This window comes from Belonocnema kinseyi, chromosome 4 (assembly GCF_010883055.1).
Source record: "Belonocnema kinseyi isolate 2016_QV_RU_SX_M_011 chromosome 4, B_treatae_v1, whole genome shotgun sequence".
Taxonomy (NCBI): Eukaryota; Metazoa; Arthropoda; class Insecta; order Hymenoptera; family Cynipidae; genus Belonocnema; species Belonocnema kinseyi.
In genome coordinates this window covers 40,615,766-40,639,567 of record NC_046660.1, presented here as the reverse complement: position 1 = coordinate 40,639,567, position 23,802 = coordinate 40,615,766, and the positions used below count along the sequence as shown (strand labels likewise).

Genomic DNA, 23,802 nt, shown 5'->3' with positions numbered 1-23,802 from the left:
TTTTAATAAGTTTAAGAATAAAATTCATCACTTTATTAGCGATTTTATGCGACAGCTTATGAACAATTTAATGTTCCGCATTTGGATAAATTTTTGGCGAAGTTGCCTAAACCGGGATGAGCTGTCGCTGACTGTCTCAGTTTCGGACACTTGAACGTGAGTTGCGAAATTGCGTTTTCATTATTGAGATGGTTACTTTCGCCGTTTTTTAAAATTAAATGTCGCAGTATTATTTTAGTGATATATTGAAAATATTGTTTATAAGACACAACCTTACCGCTTAAATAATTATTTATTCTAAAAAAGTTGTTCAAAGTAGTTTATTGAAACCTCCAATTCTAACCGCAAAGTTTCCCAATTGCTTAGGCAAGTAATGTAATATAGTATCTAACAAATGTAATTTTTTAACCAAAATTAGTAAGTATGCATTAAAATTCAATATTATAGATTTATATGAAATATTAATAAGATTAATATTATCGATTCACTTTTTAAAATAAATTAAGTAAATTAACTTTTCTGTTAAAAATTTATATTCTTAAATTTAAAATATAACTGTTTTCAAGAAAACTTATCTTTTTTACTTGAATTTGGTTAAAATTTTGTTTTATTTCTTGACTGAAAAAATTTTTTGATTAACATTTGAACTATTTTTTTGAAAATTTGTCTTTTTGGTTCGAAAACGTATCTTTTGAATGATAAATTTCATCTTCTTGAGCAAAAATGCAACTATGGTTGAAAATTAACCTGTTTAGGTTGAAGCTTCAGCAGCTTAATTGGAAATTCGTTTGTTTTAAAATTAATTTGTCTGCTTTCAGTATGTAATTAGAATACTTTTCGGTTAAAATATCAACTATTATATTTTTTTATCAGAATTGAACTTTTTTTGTTCACCGAATACTTTAATTTTCTAACAAACACTTGAATTTTTAAATGAAAAGACTAATTTTCTATAAAAAAGATTAATTATTATAAAAAAATATAATAGTTGAAATTTCAAACGAAAAATGTTTTAATTATAAATTAAATATGACATGATTTTTTAAATAAATAAGATTCTTTATTAAAAAAAGGAACAAATTTTTACTAAATTTATTAATTTTCTACCTAAATAATATCATTTTAAACAAAACAGTTGCATTTTTCTCAAAAAAAAGTGTAATTTATAATTAAAATGGCAAATTTTCGAACGAAAATGACAAACTTTCAACAAAATAGTTGAAATATGAATCAAAAAAGATTTTTCAGTCAATAAAATTGTCAACCAAATAATAAAATTTGTAATCAAAAAATAATTTTAATGTTGTCAATACATTTTTTAATTTATGCATTAACTTAAAATAAGATGATCTTATTCAAAATGTACTACCAAACAGTTTAATTTGTAAGTTAATCGATGATAATAGTCTATGATATTAAATTTCACTGCACACTTACTAATTTTATTGAAAAATTTAATTTATGATTTATTATTAAATTACTTACCTAAGCAGTTGGAAAAATTTGAGGTTAGAATTAGAGGTTTCAATAAACTATTTTACACAATTTTTTTAGAACAAATAATTAAACGGTAATAACAATACATTTTTGCTTTTTAATGTATTCTGTAATAAATTATAAGTAAATTGTCCCATTTTATTTTGATAAATTCCATTGGATTTTCCTTAACCCAGTATTGGTATTAGCTTTAAAAATATCCATTTACATTAATTTAATGTAAAATTACTAATGTATTTTTTGTTCTAATCGATGAAATAATGTCTTAGCCACTTATTATAACGGTTTTTGTATAAAAAATTCCAATTTCCCATTTTAAAATTGTGTTTATGTGAGTTAGCTTTTGCTAACTGCCCCAGTAATGGCCAGTTTACCTTATTAGCTGAATTGAGTGGAAATTCAATATTTCTCTTCACAGTTAGCCAGAGAATCTGAATGAAATTTTAATTTTTAATTATTGCCCCCATAATTATGGTCAATAGTATCATAAAGTCACCCTATAAGTGAAAAAATGGATTTTGCGAGTTTTTTGCGCTAATTACTACTTTTTGCAGTTTTCAAATGCGAATTGTTTCTGGCACAAAAATAATACATTATGATTATAATCAGATTTTTAGATCAATTGTTTAAAAGGTTTATTATTGTTTTTATCAGTTTTATTTCAGAATAGAAAGTGAAAATCGCGGGACTTAAAAAAAAGTTTCGCGTTTTGTCCAATTTTTAATTAAAGAGAGGTAGTTCATTAATGTTAAAAAACATAACTGTCTAAACAATTTATTAGTATTTTTCATAATATTATCTTTGAATAATGCGAGAAATTGTGGCTTTTTCTGAAATTTTTAACTTTTTGTCCATTTTTTCATTATAGTGAAATTATAATTAGGGATCGTCCACAAATTACGTAAGACGTTTTTCTTTTGTTTGAATAAAGGCGAGCATAAAATTGCTGTGAAGTTGAGAAGGACACAACGATATAAACAAAAGAAAAACATCTTACGTAATTTGTGGACGATCCCTTAATTCAAGATAACGAAAATAATTGTTTAAGCAATGTATTATTATTAGTAATAATATTCGCTTTGCTTAATGGTCGAAAGTTGCGATTTTTTAAAAAAAGTTTTAACTATTTAAATATTTTCAACTATTTACTTTGAGCAACGATAATTGTTTAAGAAAATTATTATTCTTTATTACTATCTTTATCTATATTAATGCTAGATAGTTGCGATTTTTAAAAAATTTTAAACTTTTTCTACAATTGTTTAAAACATATTTTAAACAATCTGTTTTTTTCGTGAATGTATATTTTGCTGGAGGGGGGGGGGGGCTTCTATCAAAATATGTTTAGTTCCAAATTTTCCTTTTACTTCTAATTATTTCATTCTTTATTTTTATCTTTTGTGTAAAATAGCTTTTTTGTTTAAACTAATGGTCTTGGACATTGAGGTAAAATCAAAAATAATGCACTTAAAAAAGTATAGTTAAAAGTTAAAACAAAAATGGAAGATTTCATGAAAAGAGCGACTTTCTAGCATTACACTTAAAAGAAAATAGTTATAAACAATACTCAATTGTTTAAATACGCATTTTCATTAACTTGAATTAATTATTCCCTCGCTAAGTGAAAAGTAGATTAAAGGATTAAGACATCATAAAAAATGCAATTTTTTAGCACATAGATAGGTAAAGATAGTTATAAACAATTATATCATATTAATTTTTATTTTAATGAAACTATTTCTCTTTTTTCATTCAATATTTCCCTATTTCTTCAGTTGTAAGAGTATTTTTGGCCTGTCAAGCTTGAGTTTGAAATAGTTAAAAAAATTCATTTCTTTCCTTCTTCTTTTAAAAATTGGAAATATTTTACGCTTTGAAAGAAAATGTTTTTAACAGATAATCAATCGATTTTTATTTAATTATTTACAGGTAAAAATCCAAGTTCTCGATGTGAACGACAATAGTCCAGAGTTTGAATTCCCAGACACAAATATGACCTCGGGTCGCTATTTTGCAGCAATTCCGCGTTTAGCCAAATTTTCCACAGCAGTGTTTCACGTGAAGGCTCACGATAAAGATAGTGGAAAATATGGTAAATTAGAATATAAAATTCTCGAAGGACGGGGTTCTGATTTTTTTGCAGTAGATCCTTCTTCCGGAAGTATCACAACTACCGCTACTTTTGAAAGTGTGGATTCAGAGGAACTACCCTTTAAATTTAATGTCCAAGTGAGAGACAATCCAAATTCATCGAGTAATTTTAATATCGCTGAAGCTACCGTGATTGTGAATCTTATCGCGGAGGAAAATTTATTGGTTCTGTCGATTGAGAAAGCTGCACATGAAAATTTGCACAAGGACGGCCCCAAAATTGCTAAATTAATTGAGGAGAAGACGGGACTTTTGATCGGCATTGATAGAATTGTTGCCAGGGTGATGAAGACTGAAAATGGGACGATTGATATTCCTGAAGATTCTGATATTTGGTTTTATGCAATTGATCCTGTGTCTGAAACTATTCTCGACAGGAATAGCAGCCGGCTTTACAGGTAAGACATATTTGATTTCAATTGTATTATTAGAAAATAAATATGAGTGACGAGAAATATACCCTAAAGATTAAAAACCTCCTTAACCCGACTTTTTATCGGAATTCAATTTTTATTATTGCCCCGCATTTCACCAGATAAACATTTCAACTATTCGAATAATTTATAGATTTAACCGATTAGACATATAAAGTATAGAAAAGTTTATTCGGCTAAACTTTCCTAATGGAAAGAATGGCTTTTACTATCTAAACTAATTTCAGATAGTTCAATTTTCAGGGTTTTGTAGCCCCGGACAAAAATTCTTATAGTTTTGATCGAATACTCGTCTGTCGTACTTTTTTTGCGGGACTCGAGATGAGATGAGACGATACTCGAGACAAGACGGAAGGAGGCGCGACGAAACTGAAGACATTTCCGAGCGAGGCGAGACAAAACTTGTGACAAGACGGGAAGAGGCGAAACTCGAGACAATACGAGACGTGAATTGAGACGATGCGAGATGAGATGAGGGTTGCAGGAGAAAAGGGGGGGAGTAAGTTGAAAGGGGAATGGGGATATGAGGGGGAGCTATAAGCGTCAAAATCTGCCCTAGATGTTAAGAGCGTTTGACTGGTCTTTGTTGTGTATCCGTCTGTCGTATTTTTGACAAGATTCGAGGCGAGATGAAATTCGAGACAAGGCAGGGCGAGTCAAGGCGAAACTTGAGACAAGACGGGACGAGGCAAGACGAAACTTAAGACAAGACGGGACGAGGCGAGACGAAAATCTAGACCAAACTTGAGACAAGACGAGACGAGGTGAGACGAAAATCGAGACAATATGGGAAGAGGCGAGGCTCGAGACAAGACGATACGTAACTCGAGACGGTACTGGTTGATGCGAGATGAAACTTGAGACGTGATGAGGGGTGAAGGAGGCGAGGGAAGGAGTAAATTGAAAACTCAATGGAGGGGTAGGAGGAAGATATTTGAACGACTTATATTAAAAAAAAACCTTTTATTCGTAGGTGCGTGTCGTCTATTTTTAATACTTTCTCAGGATAATATTTCATCCAAAATACAAAATTTCACAGATTTTGAGACCAAATGAAGGGTTTAAAATGTTTCAAATTTCGGACTAGACACCAAAGAGTTGAATTTTCAACTAAAATAGACTATTTTTCAACCAAGAATCGAACAGCTGAATTCTCTGTTAAAAAATTAACTTTCAACGATAAAAAGAACAACATTTTAAACAAAATAGTAAAATCCTCAACAAAAACCGATTTATTTTAATCAAAGAGTTGTGTTTTTAAACCAAAAAGATTAAATTTCGACCAAAAGAGATGAGTATTTAAATTCCAAGGGCGATTTTTCAAGTACAAAATATCAAGTTTCTGCCGAAACTGAAACAGTTAAACGTGCACGTAAAAAGTTAATATTAAACAAAAAAAAAAAGGAATTTTTAATAAATAATTACATTTTCAACCAAAAAGATGAATCTTTATCTAAAAGCTTTAATTTTTAACAAGGTCTTTCAACTTTCAACCAAGTAGTTGAAGCTTTAAAAAAAATTCTCCACCAAAAAAGTAATAGTTAATGATTAAATCAAAAAATACTTTGATATTAAATCAATGACAGTTGAGTTCAAACAAAAAGAGAATTAATTTTTAACAAAATATGTAGTTAAATTTGTAACCAAGGATATACATTTTTATCCAAATTCATGAATCTTTAACCAACAAATTATATTTCAAACAAGTAGTTAAACTTTAGGCTAAGTAGCTGAAAAGTCAACTAAAAAAGGCACATTTTTAGCTAAAAAGAATAATTTCCAACCAAGAAATTCAAGATTTGACGAAGTAGTTAAAAATGCAACGAAATAGTAGGATTTTTTAAAAAAATTGAATTTTATACCAAAAAGGATACATTTTTAACAAAATTGTTGAACTTTTATAAAAATAATTAAATTTACAACTAACCAGTTGCATTTTTGATAACAGAAAAAAATTTCTTCCCAAAGAAATGAATTTTTCACAAGAATGATTTTCAACTAAGCAACGTACTTCAGTCAAAAAAGGAAAAAATGTCAACCGTATTACTGAATTTGCAACAAAAACGAAATTTTCAATCAAACAGTTGATTTTGTAACCCAAAAAGACGCATTTTTATCAAAACCAAATGACAAAATTTTTAACCAAAAGTCGTTCTAAGAACTACTTAATTTAAAGAAGAAAATTCATGTATTTTATTAAAAATTTGCCTTTCTGTTTAAAAAAGTCAATATTTTTTGCTTGAAATTGATCTTTTTGGTTAGGGATCCAACTATTTGGTTAAACAAACGTCTTTTTTGTTAAATTAAACTGTTTTAAAATTCTTTTTTATATTGAAAATTCTTTTTTTTATTAACAATTAATTTTTACAACTGAAAATTTGACCGTCTCATTTTTGGTAAATAAATTATTTTTTCAGTAAAGAATTCAACTATCTTGTCAAAAAAAATTCTAGTTTAATGAAAGTGGTTGAAAATTTTTATTTTGGTAGCAAATTTATCTTTTCTGGAATGAAAAAAAGGAAAATTAACATTTTTTATTGACAATTCAATTTTTGGATGTTAAAAATTCACAAGTCTTTCAAAAAATTGGCCTTTTAGGTTTCATAATTAAAATAATTTTGGTAGAATTATAATTTTTTTTAATTCATCCTATTGCATTTAAATTTTATTTTTGATATTTAAGCTCACCTTCCTTCGTTTATGCAACAGTTTAGATAAAAATTAATTTCTTGTTAAACATTCGCCTTTATGGCTTGAAAATGTATTTTTTTTCGTTTAAAAATTTTACTATTTACATTCATTTGATTTAAAAACATTTATTTCGCTATTATTATCCTATTTTCGTAGGAAATCACTCCCTATTTCCTCTGTAACTTTCATTAAATCCTTTTTAATTACCAGTACAAATTGTGCATTATGGTGTTACCTACTTAAAAAAAAGTTTATTGAAAATTATTAAAACTGATAAAATTTGTGTATTAATGCGTGTAGAATGATTCCGTTCGTACTGAGATTTAATTTGAAAATTCAATTTTTTTGTTGAAAAGGTCATTATTTTTTAAAGATTTAATTATTTTGTTAAAAATTCAACTGTTTCATTGAACATTCGTTTTTAAAAAATCGGCTTCTTGGCTTAAGAATTCAGCGATCTGTTTGAAAATGAAACTGTTTTGGGTTAAAGCTTAATCATTTCTGTTTGAAAATTTACCTCTGTAGGTTAAAAGTTGATTTATTCAATTAAAAATTCAACTATATTGTTACAAATTTAATCATGTTATTGAAAACTCGTCTTTTTTTTATAGAAAATTCGTTCTTTTTATTGAAAATTCATCTCTTTTGGTAGTAGTGCGATCTTCCTTGGTAGAAACCTTTGTAGCTTCAAAAATTAACTATTTTGTTGAAAATCTGTTTTTTTTTTTAATGGAAAATTCACCCCTTTGGACTAAAAATTCATTTTTTTTTGTTAGAAATACACTCTTTTTTGGTAATAAATTTTTTTTTGTTTTTGAAAATTATCCTTGTGAGGTTAAAAAATCCACTGTTTTCTAAAGAAATCAACTTGTCAGCTTGAAAAATGAACTTTTTTGTTGAAAATGTATCTCTTTTGGTAGAAAATTTAACTCTTTTTTTGAAAATTCAATATATTTCAACTTAAATTTTAGGAATGTAAAGCGTTTCATTTTGAATTCAACATTTTACCTATCGGAATATTATTTTTAAAAATTTGTTCTCTTATTTCTGCTCAAAATCACCCTGTTTCCTCCTTTTTGAGGGCATTGTGAGCTGTGAATATTGTTTTTGTCTTTTCTTATAAAAATAAAATAACAAAATTGGTATTTTTTCGCAAAACATAACTTTTGGTCTCTTTTTGTCAAATAACCTATTTAGAAAGACTCATGTTCGTTTATGTAAATCTCTTAGTTTATTAACGTTTCTCGTGTCAAGGTTTTTTTTTAGTTTCTTAAAGGAGAAACTACGACGTAAACGCGAGTATAAACGTGAAAGTCGACTGACGAGATTTCCGAGTAGAAGACAGTTTTCAATTTTCGCAGACCAAATGGCTATTTAAACATGGGTTTTCGAACCTTAAATTTTATATTTTCTATTAAAAGGTGAGGCGTTCTATTTCAAAGGCAACTGTTGTCATTCTATAGATTTGGTTTATTTTCAGTTATTTTGTAGTTTTTGTATTAGTTTTTTGGCTGCGAAAGGATTGATTAAATTTTTCAATATTTGTAAAAATAGTAATAATTAAATTTTTGTGGGCACTTTTTTCTAGATTTTTCAACTCAGTAATTGATAATATTGAGTATTTTGCAAAATGGAAAATAATGATCTAAACGTAAATTTTTGCATTGTTGTTTGAAAGCAATTTTTTATTCATGTTTTTTTACCCCAAAAGCTAAAGGAATAGCAACATTTGGTAGATGTATTTTTTGATATTTTTCAATAAAATTTTTGCAGTTTTTATCTCGTAATATACTCTGCGCAGTCAACTATGGCTCACTGTTATCAAGAATTTTTAACGCAGTTGTTATTGGTTCTAGAAAAAAATTTGATAGACGAAAAATATAAAAATTAAAAAAAAAAGAATTAAATAAATGATGAATTTTCCATTTTTTATGATGAAATTTTTAGAAATAAATTCTCAAAGTTTCCATGCAGCGACTTAAAAAAAAGGTTAGAATTTCATTAAAATTGTTGTGTTTTTTAAATTTGCCATCCCTCTTGGTTAAAAAAACATTTAAAAATCATTTTTTGATGAAACTGAGGAAAATTATTATTATATAATGTTAACAACAAATGAACTGAGAAAAATAATGGTTTCAAATATTTTTTTTTGCATTAAAACATCTATTTGGAGAAAAATTGGTCTTTTTTGGTAGATAATTATTTATCATGGTTGAAATTTCAACTATTTAGTTACAAATGACTTTTTTTGGTTAACTTTGCTAAACTCGTTTTTTTCGACAGAATTTAACTGTTTTGGATTAAAAATTTAAATCTTTTTCGGTTTCATTATTAACTATTACATTTTTTAATTATTGTTTTATGGTTTAAAATTGATTGAAAATTAACTTTGAAATTTTTTCTTTTTGGGTAGAAAATTATTATTTTCAGTTGCAAATTTATTATTTTTACTAAAAAATCTAAATAATCGGTTAAAAAAATTTCTTTTTGGTTAAAGGTTTATCCTCTTTCTTGAAAATTCGACCTTTTTTATAGAATGCAACTGTTTTTTATTAATATTAAAATGATTTTTGTTTAAATATGAACTTTTACATTATTCTTAAAAATGGATAATTTTTTCTTGTTTAAAAATTAAACTATTAGGTTGAAGATTCATGTATTTTGTTGAAATTTCGTCTTTTTTTAATAGGTTTCAACTGTTTTCGTTTAAAATTTAAACCTTTTTTTTAATTTTAACTATCACCTTTTTTATACTTATTATTATTATTTTTATTTTCGTCTTTGTTAGTTAAATTGAACTACTTTTTCGTTTGAAAGTATAGTTGTTCATTGATCGAAAAATAATATATTACATTTTTTCGTATTTTGTGTTAGCAATTCGTTTTTTTGATAAAAAATTAATTTTCTGTGTTAAAAATTTAACTATTTGGCCACGATTTAACATTTTTTGATCAAGTATTCAACTATTTTATTAAAAATACGTTTTTTTGAGAATGAATTCGACTTATATTGATATAAAATTAAAATCATGTTTTGAAAATTGACTATTATGTTTTAGAGAATTTATCTTTTTTTGGTAGAATTTAAGTGTTTTTCTTAATTTAAAATTCTGATCTTTCTTTGTTTAGATTTTAACTATTAGATTTTTGAGAATTGTTTCTATTTTTGAAAAATTTTATTTATTTGGTTGGAAATTCAACTATTTTGTTCGAAATTAATCTTTTTTTATTAAAGGATTTAACGATTTTTGTTGAAAATTCATCTTTCATCGTTGAATTTAACTATTATTCATTAAAAATAAAAATCTTATTTTGTTCAGTAAATCAATTAATACATTTTTGCTTGAAAAATTGTCCTTTCTAAGTTGAAAAATAAACGATTTGTTTAAAAATTTATGTAGTATGTTAAAAATTCGTTTTTCTGATAAAAAATTAATCTTCTTAGATTTTGTTGAAAATACTTTTCTTTGGGTTATGTTCAACTTGTTTTGATATAAAATTACTATCTAATTTTAAAATATCAATTATTATATTTTTTGCACATGGCCATACATTTTTAAAAACTTTTACTCTTATTCCTAAAGCGGAGCCATTATCTTTTCGTTCGTAATATGTACTTGTTTTATCCTTCTCAAGCATCACCTACAAATCTTTCCTTTGATTGTTTGCCATAAAAATGGCTCGGGTCGAAAATAAAAACAAGTTATGGAATCGTAAAAGATTCTTATTTAAGTACCACAAACCGGTAAATAATTATGAATTATGCAAAGACTGAGCGGGAGAGAGAGAGAGAGAGAAAGGGAGGGAGGGAGAGAGAGAGTTGTGCAAAACAAAGTGGAAGTGGAAGCAGAAATGTTGTGTTAGACCATACTGCTATTGCCCACGTACCTATTTCGTGTCTTCGTAATTGAGAATCAAATTTCGATTTTCAGCTCAGTTTTAGAGAAGCACGCTATGTCTAACATTACTTATGACGTGTCACCTTTGATTCGGGCAACCGCTATCGAAATTCATGCACCAGTAATGCCTTCAGAACCGGTTCGTACACAAACTGCAGTGGCTTTCAGTGGCGAAGTTTTCCCCTACGCTCTCATAATTATTGCCTGTGTAATCCTCGTGCTTGGAATCGCTGGAATAATTTACATTTGCGTATCTTGGTCTAGGTAAGAATTTTTCATTATTTACTTTGCCTCATTTTTTCTCCTCAATGAACAATTAGAACTTGATTTAATAGCTAGTTACTCTTTAGTTTTATCTCTTTTCTGCATAAACGATATTTCCTCTTTACGAAGATTTCAAGGTTTTTAGACAGAATTTTAGGTTTTGAGGGATTCCAAAGACAGTTGAAAAATAAGTGATTTTAAGTGTTTTTAAATTATTTAGAAATATTTCCAGGGATTTCACGAATTTTTTTACCGTTTTAGGGGAATTTAAGATTTTATTCTAGGATTTCAATCATTTCTGAAATGAATAAAATTGAATTAAGTTACAAGGGATTCCTAGTGATTCCAAAGATTTCAAGGGATTTCAAAAATCTCTAGGGGTTTTAACATTTTGTTTTTAGAGAACTTTAATAAATACGTTTAATTTGATTTATATCCAAAGAATTAAAAATAATTTCGACTTATTCTAATGTTTAAGGGTTATTCCACGGGAGATTTACTCCCTAACTTTTTTTTGAGTAAAATATCTTTTTTTCGCTCTTTGTTGAAAAATATTTGATACGCATTTTTTTATTTCAATATGATATGCAAAATTTCCGAGAAATAAATTTTTGAAAATTATCGTGTTAAAAAAAGTGATCGTCGTAAATTTTTTAAAACTGAAAAAATATTTATCACAAAATTTCAAACATTTTATTTAATAAGTGGTTATCCCGAAATTTGAAATAAAGTATACTGAAAAATTGCTCCATTGAATTTTCATAAATAAATTAGGCATCTTTATAAACAAATAGAGATTGCTAAAAAAATGACCTAATTTGTTTACTTTTTGTGTGTATTAACATCCCTAACACATTCTAGAATATACTGTAAAAATTTTAAACTGGAGAAATGAATAGTTGTTGACTAATGAATTTTTAACGTGGCACGCGCGGTAGCACGCACACTTGATGCGTGTAACGGCTTCAGTAAAAAAATTCATTATTCAACAACTGTTTATTTCCCCACTTTTCAATTTTTACAGTATATTTTTGAATGTGTTAGGAATATTAATCCACAAAAAATGTGAAAAAATTAGTTCCTTCTTTCAGCAATCTCTATTTGTTTATAAAAAGGTCTAATGTATTTATGAAAATTCAATGGAGCAATTTTTCAATATACTTTATTTCGAAGTTCGGGATCAGCCGCATATTAGATAAAATGTTTGAAATTTTTTTGACAAATACTTTTTCAGTTACAAAAAAGTTAAGACGATCTTTTTTTTAACACGATAATTTTTTAAAATTTATTTCTCGGAAATTTTGCAACAAAGAACGAAACGAAAAACATTTCACGCAAACAAAAATTTAGGGGGTAAATTTCCCGTGGGATAACCTTGAAATATTTTCGAAAATTTTAAGACATGCCAAAGGATTTAAAGAGAAGTCAAGAATTTTAAGAAATGCTAAGAATTTTGTAAGATTTCTAAATATCTCGAGAAATTTAAAGGATGAATTGAATTCCGAACACTTCAAGGAATTTCATAGAGGATTTCAAAGATTTTGGAACATTTGCTGGAGTTTTAAAGGATTTCAAGGATTTCAAAGGATTTGTAGGGATGTCAAAGAGTGATAAGGATTAGAACGTTTTTTTTAGACAATTTTAATGAATAAGTTTAATCAAATGTATATTACAGGGATTTCAAATGATTTCAAATGATTTCTACTTTTTTAAATGCATTTAATAATGGAAAGATTTTAAGGCATTCGAAGGCATTCAAGGGATTTCAAAGGATTTTAAGAAATCAAAAAAATTGTAAGTGATTTCAATGAATTTAGAAGCCTTTCTAAACATTTAAAGGCATTTCTAGCAAATTTGGTAAAATAAATTAAATTAAATTAAATTGCAAGGGATTCCTAGCGTTTGCAAAGATTCTAGGGGATTGCAGAAATTTCTTGGGGTTTTAACCTTTTTCCATAGAATTTTAATGAATAAATTCAATTTAATTTCTATTCAAAAGACTTTTAATGATTTATATTTTTTAAACTTTATTTGTAATGTTTCTAATTGAAAGATTTCCAGGGATGGGAAAAAATTTCATAAATGTAAATAATTTTATGTGATTTGAAATAATTTTTAACATCTTACATTATTTCAAGGGTTTTTAACAGAACTGTGGAAAACAAATGAAATTAAATTTTAGGGGATTCTTAGCGATTTTAGAGATTGTAAAGGATTTTAAGATATATGCAGGAATTTTAGAGATCAATTACTTTATTAAATCTTCAAGATTTTTAAAGGATTTCACAGATTTCTAGGGATTTGAAAGATTTTTACAGAGAGCGTGGAAATAGGTGTTCGTTTCGAATTTACTTAAAGTAAATTAATTTAATTAATTACTCAAATTAATAATAATTAATAATAATGATATATTAATTAATAAATATTAAATGATTATTAATACAATTAAATAAAAATGAAAAATAAATGAATAAATAATGAATTAAATTAAATTATTAATAATCACTTAATTTACTTAAAGTTCAAAGTATGCTTGAAGAAGCTGTTGATTCCGAATCCGCTTTAAGAAGGCGTTGGTTCGCCGCTTGTTCGAAAAAGGCGTTTGTTCTGCGGCGTATTTAATTCTCGAAATTGTTTAGTGGTACTACTGACACAGGTGATCGAATTTTTTCAGAAGTAGAGATTGTTTTTTTTTAGAAGCTTAAATAAAAAAATAAAACTCTACTTCGAAAAAAGTTCGATCCCTTGCATCAGTTGTACCACTACAAAATTTCAAAAATAAAATACTTCGCCGAACGACCGCCTTTTCCAAAGTAAAGATTTAAACGAATTCAAAAGAATTTCAAGAGAATTAAAATCATTTGAGGAAGTTTAAATCATTTTAGGTAATTTCAAATAATTTTCTAGCATTTCCAATGGTCTGAAATAATTTCTAGGGATTTAGATGGTTTTCTTTTTCAGACAACATGGGTAAATAAATTCAATATAATTTATTTTCAAGCGATATCAAATGATTTCTACTTATTTGAATGCATTTTTACGTTATCAAACGCAAATATTTTAAAGTGATTTTTCGGTATTCCAAAGGATATTAAGAGATTTCTTTAAATTCAACAAATTTCAAAGCATTTTATAGAATTCAAAATATTCTTAGCGATTTAGAATTTTTCAAGGTATTTTAGGATATTTATAAGAGTTTCACAAGATTGAAAGGATTTTATTGAATTTCCAACTATTTCAAAGATTCCTAAGGATTAACATTATATTTTTGGAGAAATAGAAACGTTTAATTTGAAAGGTTTTAAAGGTAGGAATCTGGTCAGGTGACCCACTCGTCAGATGGCCTTAATGGATTATTATAATCTTAAATATTTTCGGAAATTGAATACATGCAGAAGGATTTCAAGAGATTTGAAAAATTTTAAGGGATTACAAGAATTATTAAGGATTTGCAATTATTTGAACGGATTTCTAGATAATTTTTTAGGATGAATGTAATGAAATAAAATTTTAAAGGATTCCTAGCGTCTTTCAAGATTTCGAAGGATCTTAAGAGTCAATTAATTTTGGAAATATTTCAAGGTATTTTAGAAGATTTCAAAGATTTTCACAGATTTTCGGGAATTTTTGTTTTTATGAGTAAGTTCAGTTAAATTTATATTCAAGGGATTTCGAGAGCACTTTGGGATTTAAGGATTTTGAAGACATGTTGAAAATAAGTGATTTTATGGAATTTATAAACACGTGAAATAATTCTCAAGTATTTCATCGGGTTTAAAGACATTTAAACACAATTCCACGGATTTCGAGGAGCTTTAAAACGTTGCAAGCGATCTTAGAGAATTTTTTAAGTTTTCCAAACCCTTCCGGATTTAATAGGAACAAGTTGTTCAACTTATTTCGGTCTTACGATCAAATTAAAAAAATAAAAGACAGGGATTAATCCGAGTCAAAAATTTCTTTAATTGTTAAAAAAACATACAAAAAACGTGCGACGTTTCGACCACATCTGTTGTTCATCATCAGGCAATTATACCTAATAAAAATACATTATAATAATTATTTTGAAAAGTTACAAAACAACATGTCATATAAAAAATCTAAGTACAAAATATCTTATTACCTTAGAAAAGACAATCATTAAAGTAAACATGAAATTAGGAAACCTCAAAAATGAAAAGAGGTTCCTAATAGTTAAATTTTTACATATTGTTAAGAACTTTGGAGCGAACCACTGTAGTCAAAACGATCGATTAACTGTGACTAGTACATAAGTCGTAGGTAATGCTAGAAATGATAGTAACATGTTTTCCCATAAGAGGGCGCAATCAATTACAATGAGAATAGCGCGCCAAAGGCATTAGGAATTTGAAAAAATTCAATTTATTATACTATGGTAAATTTGAGTCACATTAAGTACTTCTGTTTTTAAATTTATAGAAAAGTTTTTATATTTATTAATAAAAATGGATTCAAGAATTTTCCTCTTATAAGTGTTGTTTTCTCTTGCTAAAATCTTTATATTATCAAAATCAAAATGAAATAAATGATCAAAATTCCATGAGTGTTGTGACAAACCCGTATTTAAATTTCCCAATCTACAATCACTTTTGTGTTTGTCCAATCTTGTTTTCAACCTTCTACCTGTTTCACCAATGTAAATTTTATTGCAACCTTTACATGGTATTAAGTAAACTACATTTGATAAATTTTCAATTTTTTCAGAATCTTTTTTATTTAAAAAACAATTTTCTAAATTATGGTTATTTTTAAAATAAACATTAACATCAAATTTTTTTAAAGCATTTCTTAGTCTTTCTGAAAGACCTTGTACGTATGGTAACGAAACACGAAGATCAGTTTTTTATAACTGTCTAACCAATTATTATGTTTTCTAGAACTATTGTAAATTTCTGATATTCTTTCTTTAATAACACTTTCTATCAAGGGTAATGGATAATTATTTTGCTGTAATGTGATTTTAAGTTGATTTAAATTATCTTTCCTAAATTCGACATCGCTCAGTTTGACGCATCTGTCTATTAATCCTTTAATTAATCCAATTTTTTCATTAAATTGATGGTGTGAATTATAATTAAATATTGACCTGACCATGAAGGTTTTTTGTACCAATTGGTTATTAAAACTCCATTTTCTGTTCTTATAATTGACATATCTAAATAATTTAAGGTGCTATGGTTTTCTAATTTAAATGTAAATTGTAAAGAATCTTCTATACTATTGAAAGCTTTAATTAATTCTTGAATTTTATCAGTAGGACCTATTTTGAAGATGTCATCCACATACCTTTTATAGAAAAGTGGCTTAAAACTCAATTTAGCTAATGCTCTATTCTCCAAATCTTCTAAAACAAGATTGGAAGCAATGGGAGATAATGGAGATCCCATAGGACAACCTGATATCTGTTTATAAAATTTTTGATTAAAAGAGAAAACTGTATTATTAAAAACTGTTTCGACTGCTATTAAAATTTCAGAATTCGACATTTTTGTTAAATTTTTGTAAATTTGTAACTTTTCTTTTATACAATCTAAAAGTAAATCTAATGGAATATTGTCAAACATAGAAATAACATCTAAAGAAATTAATGAATGAGTACTAGGTACCTGTATATTCTTGATTTTTTCTTTAAAATCCCAACTATCTTTAATAAAGGAGTGAGTCGTACCAGAAACAGGTTTTAAAGTTTTTGCTAACAATTTTGCCAAATTATAAGTAGGTGAACCAATGGAGGACACGATTAATCTCCATTTTAGGTCAGGCTTATGAACTTTAGGAAGGGCATAAGCCTTTGCAACAACACTACCATGATTTTTTAATTGATAAGCTAAATTCTCATTTATATATCTTTTATTTTCCCATCTAGATATAATATCATTGCATTTTCCTTCAATAGTTGGAACTAAACTGATATTAACTTTTTGATATGAAATATTTTTTTTAAAAAGATTTTCAACTGTTTCATTATAATCATTCCTATTAGCTGCTACTGAAATATTTCCCTTATCTGCTTTTACAAAAATTAAATCTTTTTGATCATTTTGATATTTTTTAACTGTTTCAAAAACTTTATTATCGTTATTAAATTTGTTGATTTCAGTGTGATTTGAAATTAATTCTGTAACTACTTTTCTAACATTTACTTTTTTATTTTCTTCAACATTTTTTATACATTCTTCAATGTTTGCAATAAAATTATAGTTACTCAATCTTAATTCTCTATAACTGTTTTCATTCTTCAAAAAATGATTTTTAAGTAAGTCAAATTTTTTAATGTGAACTTCTCTTTGTTCATACTTTAGTCTATATAGACTGGATTCTTGTGATATAAAAAAATTATTAATTGAACTGTCAGTAATGTTTCTTCCAAGACTATATTTTAAATAATTTGAAAATTTGCCTAGTTTGTGAATCCTATCAACTATATTACCAATTTCACAGCTTAACACTTTTTTTTGATAAGTTAATTTTACTTCCGGATTGTAAGGAATTCTAAAGTTTTTCAGATATTAAAAAATTTCTATGGGATTTCAAATAATTTTGTAGAATTTTAAGAGTTTCAGGTATTTATAGTTAATTTTGGAAAACAAATCAAATGAAATTAACAGGGATTCCTAGCGATTCCAAAGAAATCAAGGGATTTCAAATATTTCTAAGGATTTTATAATTTTTTTTCAAGGACTTTAATGAATACGTTCTATTCAATTTATTTTCAAGGGATTCTGAATGATTTTTACTTAATTTAGTAGATTATTTTAATGTTAAAATATTTTCGGAAATTTCAAGGCATACCAAAGGATTTCAAGCGATTTAAACAATTTCAAGGGATATTAAGAATTTTGCCGGATTTCTAAGGATTTTAAGGATTTTAAGGATTTTAAGGTATTGTCTGAAAGGATTTGATTGATTCTCTAATTATTTAAAAAAATTCTAGAATTTCAAAATTTTATTTTTAGGGGAATATAATATCATTTAATTTATATGCAAGAAATTTCAAATGATTGTCACTTATTTTAATGGATTATTTAATTACTGAAATATTTCCGGGAAGTTTAAGGGATTCCAAAGAATTTCAAGAGATTCCAAAACTTTAAAGGGATTTGAAGAATTCTTGAGGATTTCTGAAGGTTCGAAGGGATTTGTAAAGAATTTTAAAAAATAAATAAAATAAAACTACAAGAGATTCCTTATTATTTAATGGAATTTTAAAATCTTCTAGAGATTTGCACATTTATTTTTCTCATAGAGTTTTGATGAATACGTTAAATTTAATTTGTATTCAAGGAATTTCGATACTTCTACTTATTTTATTGGATTATTTTAATGTTTTCATATTTTCAGGAATTTTAAGACATTCAAAATAATTTCAAGAAATTTCAAAAATCTTAAGGGATTTAAATAATTTATTAGGATTTCCCAAAATTTGCATAAATTTTAATTTGAATTCTAAAGTATTTCAAAGGAGTTCTCAAAAGTTAAAGGATTTTATTAAATCCCCAAGGATTGCAAGGATTTTTAAGGGATTAAAAATTGTTTAATAAGTTATTTCATGGAATTTTTAAACATTTCAACGAATTCTAAAGGATTTCATCGAGTTTCAAGAGATTTAAAATTTCGGGGGATTTCATGGAATTTTAAAATATATAGATTTAAAAAAGTGTAAGAAATTTAAAACATATATGCAATATTTCTAAACCTTTCTAGAGATTTCTAAAGAATTTGGGAAAATAATTTAAATTAAATGTAATTTCAAACGATTTCAAGGTATTTTACGTCCTCTTAAAACGGTTAAAACCTGCAAAAGTTCCTTGAAATAAAATTTAATTTATGCTCTAAAGTTCCTTATGAATCGTAAAAATCAATGATAATAAGTATGAAATATAAATAATTTGAAATTCCGTGAACATAAATTTCATCAAACGTATTCTTTGAAGTTCTCTACAAATAAAACGTTAAAATCCTTTGGAATTGCGAAAAATCCTTTGACATTTCATTTGAATTGTTTTCCAAATTTCTTTAATAATCCATCGATATCTTTGGCAATACTACAGAATTCTGGTAAATTCCTCACAATTTCTCAAATCTCTTTTTTTTAATGCTTTAAAATCCCTTGAAATCTTCCTTTTGGAACCCCTAGAGGTTTCATGTAATTTGATTTTTTTTTAAAGTTTCGTTAGAATCTCTTAAAAATTTTTTTAATCCTTCCTTTGGAAATCTTAAAAAGCCATTGAAATAAGTAGAAGTCATTTGAAATCCCTTGAATATTAAAATTAAATTAAGCTGTCAATTATTTCAAAATATTTAATGAAATTTTGAGAGATTTTACAAATGTCTATATAATTAATGGGATTTTAAAATATAACAATGGATTTGTATTGATTTTATCAGACCTTCGTGATTTTATAAAATCTCTAAAGGCTCTGAATATTTTTAAATTTTTAATAGATTTCAAAGGATTTGAAAAATGGTACGAGAGTCAACAAGATTCCAAAAAATTTTAAAATATTCAAAAAGATGTCAAGGAATTTAAAAATAGAATGAAATATATCAAAAGATTTCAATTTATTTGAGCCTATTTTAAGCAATTCCTAGAAGACTCTAGAGAGTAAATGGAATAAAATAAAATTGTAAGGGCTCTTGGGCATTTGTATGAATTTCATGGGATTGTATGAGGTCAGAGAATTTTAAATATTAAAAGATTTTTTAGTGAATCTTTGAAAAATTAAAGATTTTGAGATATGCGGATTGTCAAAAGATTCTATAGGTATTTCACAAGAATTTAAGGTAATATAAAAATTTCAAAGGATTTTAAAGAATAGAGTGTATTGAAAAAAAAAATTATAAAATTTTAAACAATTTGCACGACATTTATAAAATTTCAAGGGCTTTCAAGGATTTCGCCAATATTTAAGGGATTGATAGGATTTCAAAAGAAATTCCATGATATTATAAGGAATTTCTATTATTTAAATTATATGACATCATTATTTTTCTACTATTTTTCAAAATTTGTGCTCCTATTAACATTATTTTACATTTCTCAAATGAGTCCGAGGCCTGTAACTATAATAAAATTTAATATTCTTAAACTTAATTGTGACATTAATGTAGCAAATTACGTTATTTTTAGTTAGAAATTGGATTTTCTAAGCGTGAAAGTATGTAAAAGTGTCTCATTTATGTGCATTAATTTAATTTTAATTATGTGCATATATATGAAATAATGATCGAAAATCACGTTTTAAAAACGTCTAAAATGAGCATTCCTCAACACTTTCATAGTATTATTAAATTTATTGTGCTTAAGTTTTTAAATTAAAAATCTAATGATACTATATTTTTCTGTAGCTTCACATTTTTTAAACAAAATTACTAAATAAATCTGAAGTCATTTAATAAATTGATTACATTTTGTCATAGCTAAGAATTCATTTTTTTAATTAGGTTGCATACGACAAAAAAATGTATTCACCTCTCAAAAGCATTTCTAACTTATTAAAGAATATTCCATTAACTTTACAAAGAAAACAAACTTTTTTCGAGGTATCGGGCTCAGAATGCGAAACTTTTTAATATCATTATAATTAATTATCTGAAAAGGTACCTGAGCATTTTTTTCTGGAATAATACGCACATTTTTTCATCTGTAATATAAAGGGAACATTATTTATAATAAATAATTTTAAAATATTCATAACGGTTGTTGGAAAAAATCTTGAATTTCGAAATTCATCAAAAGCACACATTTTTATAGTTTAAAAATTCGTATAACATTAAAAAAAATATGTTTATCTATAATTTAGAGGAGAAAGGTGCAAGTTTGTTAACTAATGTATACATATTTCAAATTTGTTTATAATGTAGAAAATTCTGTTTAGAAAAAATTGTCAGATGCATATTATTTCAGGAAAAAGAAATGTTTAGGGTCGATTTCAGACCTTTGATTGTAATGAAATAAAAAATTATTATATCCGAAATTCCAGTGATATCTTTGAATTTCGTTTTGTGAAATTTAGGACTTCTCAATGTAATTTGAAAAAATTAGAAACTTGAAATTTTATTTTTGGAACGAATGCGAGCTTAGAGGAATTTTTAAACAATTTGTTTGAATAAAGAGATTACAGCCGTATTTGATCATAAAATTAAATAATTTTAGGGAGAACCGTTTTCAAAATTCAAAAATTGGAATTTGTGGCGGGAACCCTAAATAATTTATAGCAAAATTTTTAATTTTCTTTAGATTCTGTCACGTACTCAGTTTCTTATTTCAATTTTATGTAACGTAATCAGTTTGATTGTTTGTAATTTTTCGTTGTAATTAAAAAAAATAAGTCAAGACTTTTTACACTCTAAAACGTAACAGAGCCGAAGTATAAAGTTTATTTTGTTTTATTAAAAAGGTGAGTTCAGTCGTTTTGCATAAGTTTGTATTATCTTAGCTATTAAAGTAATTATTTACTTTTACGTGTTTCGAGACTCCCGTTGTAGTTAGAATGATCGCTGGGTAAAGTTCGTACTAATTTCAATGATGGCCTACTTTCATCGTGTGAATTCATTCTTCTCTTAATTAATTAAATTGACGTTAATTCGAGTTTCCGGAAATTTCGTAATACCCATTATGTCATTATTTATCAAATGTAGAGTGTTCTAAAACGCTAGAAAATAGATTCTGGCGGGATTACTATTTAATTTTGAAGTAATAATTGATTAATCTTTTTAATTAATCATTAGGGTAGTCCAAAAATCTAATATTTTGAAATTCTTGTTCATTAAAAAAAATGTAGTTCAAAGGGATTAAATCTTGCATTCCCTCACCGATGTCAAAGGTTGAAGTTTAAACATCTTTTTTGCTTTCGTGTTAACAAAAATGTACACTTTTTTATAATCATTCAAAAAGGACACTGCAATTTTGGTCCAGAAAACTGCCCAACACCATTGGATTTATCATGAAAAAACTGATAATTTTACAGGCTCAAAAATATATTCAAAGTTTTTCGCTGCTTGAATAAAATAACATATCTTCTATCTCAGAAACCAAAACTTCAAAAGATTTCAAGAGATTAAAAAAATTTCTGAAATGCTTGAAAAAATTATTATAGATATTAAGAAATTTCAAGATAAATTATCTACGGACCTAAGTGATTTTATAAAATCTTTAAGGACATTAACAATTTTTAAAATTTTAAATCATTTTGAAGGGATTTGAAAGATTTTAAGATGCTTTGCAAGATTCCATTAAAATTTATATTTTCGAACATTTCAGGGGATTTTAATATGGTATTAAAGAATTTGAAAAATTTCAAGGAAATTTTGAATGACATTCACGAGTTTGAGATGTTGTGCTGGATTTAAAAATCTTTTTAGTGATTTTAAAAGGTTTAAGGGATTTTTTAAATTTCAAAGACAAAATAATTATAATTATAATTATAATTCTAATTAAAATAATTATAATTATAGTTCTCAGGATTGTACAAAATTTCAATAGATTAAAAATTCCTAAGTAATTTAAAATGACTTCGTGAGATTTCCCAAGATTGAAAAGGTTTCACTGATTTCAAGGAATTTAAAAATATTTTGAGGGATTTACAGGATTTCAAAAGAAATTAAAGGATTTCTGAAGACTATAAAGAATTTTGGTAGATTTCAAGGGATTTAAGAAAATCAGGGAGTTTTCCAGGATTTTAGAGAATTTCACCAGAATTAAAGTGTTTTGCTGTATTTTAGTGTATTTCAAGAAATTGCATAGATTTCAAGAACTTTAAAAGCTTTTAGGACATTTTAAAAGGTTTTGACGAATTAAAAAATATCAAAGATTTGAAGGGATTTGGCAGGACTTTATCTACGTAATTTTGGGGAATTTTAGAGCATTTTAAAAATGTTATTATTTTCTAAGGAGTTTTGAAATAGATATTTCACAGGATTTTATCCGTTTTTTGTGGGATTGATAAGAATTTCAAGAGATTTAAAAATTCATAGTTTGTTTTAGTTGACAATTCATTAAATTTTTGATAACTCTTCTTTATGCTTTTAAAATCCAATCATTTAAAAAAAAAATTGATATTTGTGGGTTGAAAAGTTTTGCACCAAATTCTGATTTCTAGCTTTAAAATTTAACAAATTCAGCATTTTGGATGTATTGTTTTTTTCATTGGCTAGGAGGTCTTTCTTGGTTGAAAATTTAACTTTTTTTTTTTAATTCAATTATTTCGTTGAAAATTCTTTTTCTTGGGTTGAAAATTTATTTTTCTTGTACATAGTGAAAACTTGATGTGTTTATGTGAAGAAAAATCTTTTCCATATAATCTTACGTAATTTGTGGATTATCTCTGGTAAAATTCTGTATGGCTGTTGTGTAATTTTGTCGTCATACCTTTAAGGAAAATCAATAACGGTCAGGGAAAACGAATAATTATTCAGAAAAAAGTAAGGGAATAATATAACAAAATTTCGATAACTGATTAAATCCCTAAAAAATTCGTTTTTAAAAATTTTTTTTGGCACTATATGCATTTCCCAAAAACCGTACAAAATGAAAGTAAAACTATTTATTCGCTTAAAACCAAAATAAAACTCAGCTAATCAGCTACAGATGTTAAGGGAGTTTTAAGTAGTTAAACAAAAATTAAATTTATTTGCTTGATTAATTAATTAAAGTATTCAATAGGATTTAATAAATAAATAATTAATTAATTTGATTTATTCTTGATTTCAATTAGTTTAATTAATAAATCAATTGAAATATACTAAATTGTGGATCCGGATGCAATAAGGGCACATAAAATTTTTTCGTGCGAAAACGAAGTCCCCTGGAGGCTTTAGAAAAAATTTTCGAATTTTAATTTTCAA

General features: G+C 26.2%; 1 protein-coding gene across 1 annotated transcript in view; it reads left to right on the top strand.

Annotated features, from left to right (window-relative positions):
* Positions 1 to 23,802, top strand: part of LOC117171395 (cadherin-99C) — a 313,631-nt gene that overhangs the window by 285,351 nt on the left and 4,478 nt on the right. Inside the window, exons 19-20 of the mRNA XM_033358668.1 lie at positions 3,427 to 4,046; positions 10,705 to 10,935. Of these exons, the coding sequence (XP_033214559.1) occupies positions 3,427 to 4,046; positions 10,705 to 10,935 (851 nt within the window). The remainder of the gene's footprint in view (positions 1 to 3,426; positions 4,047 to 10,704; positions 10,936 to 23,802) is intronic.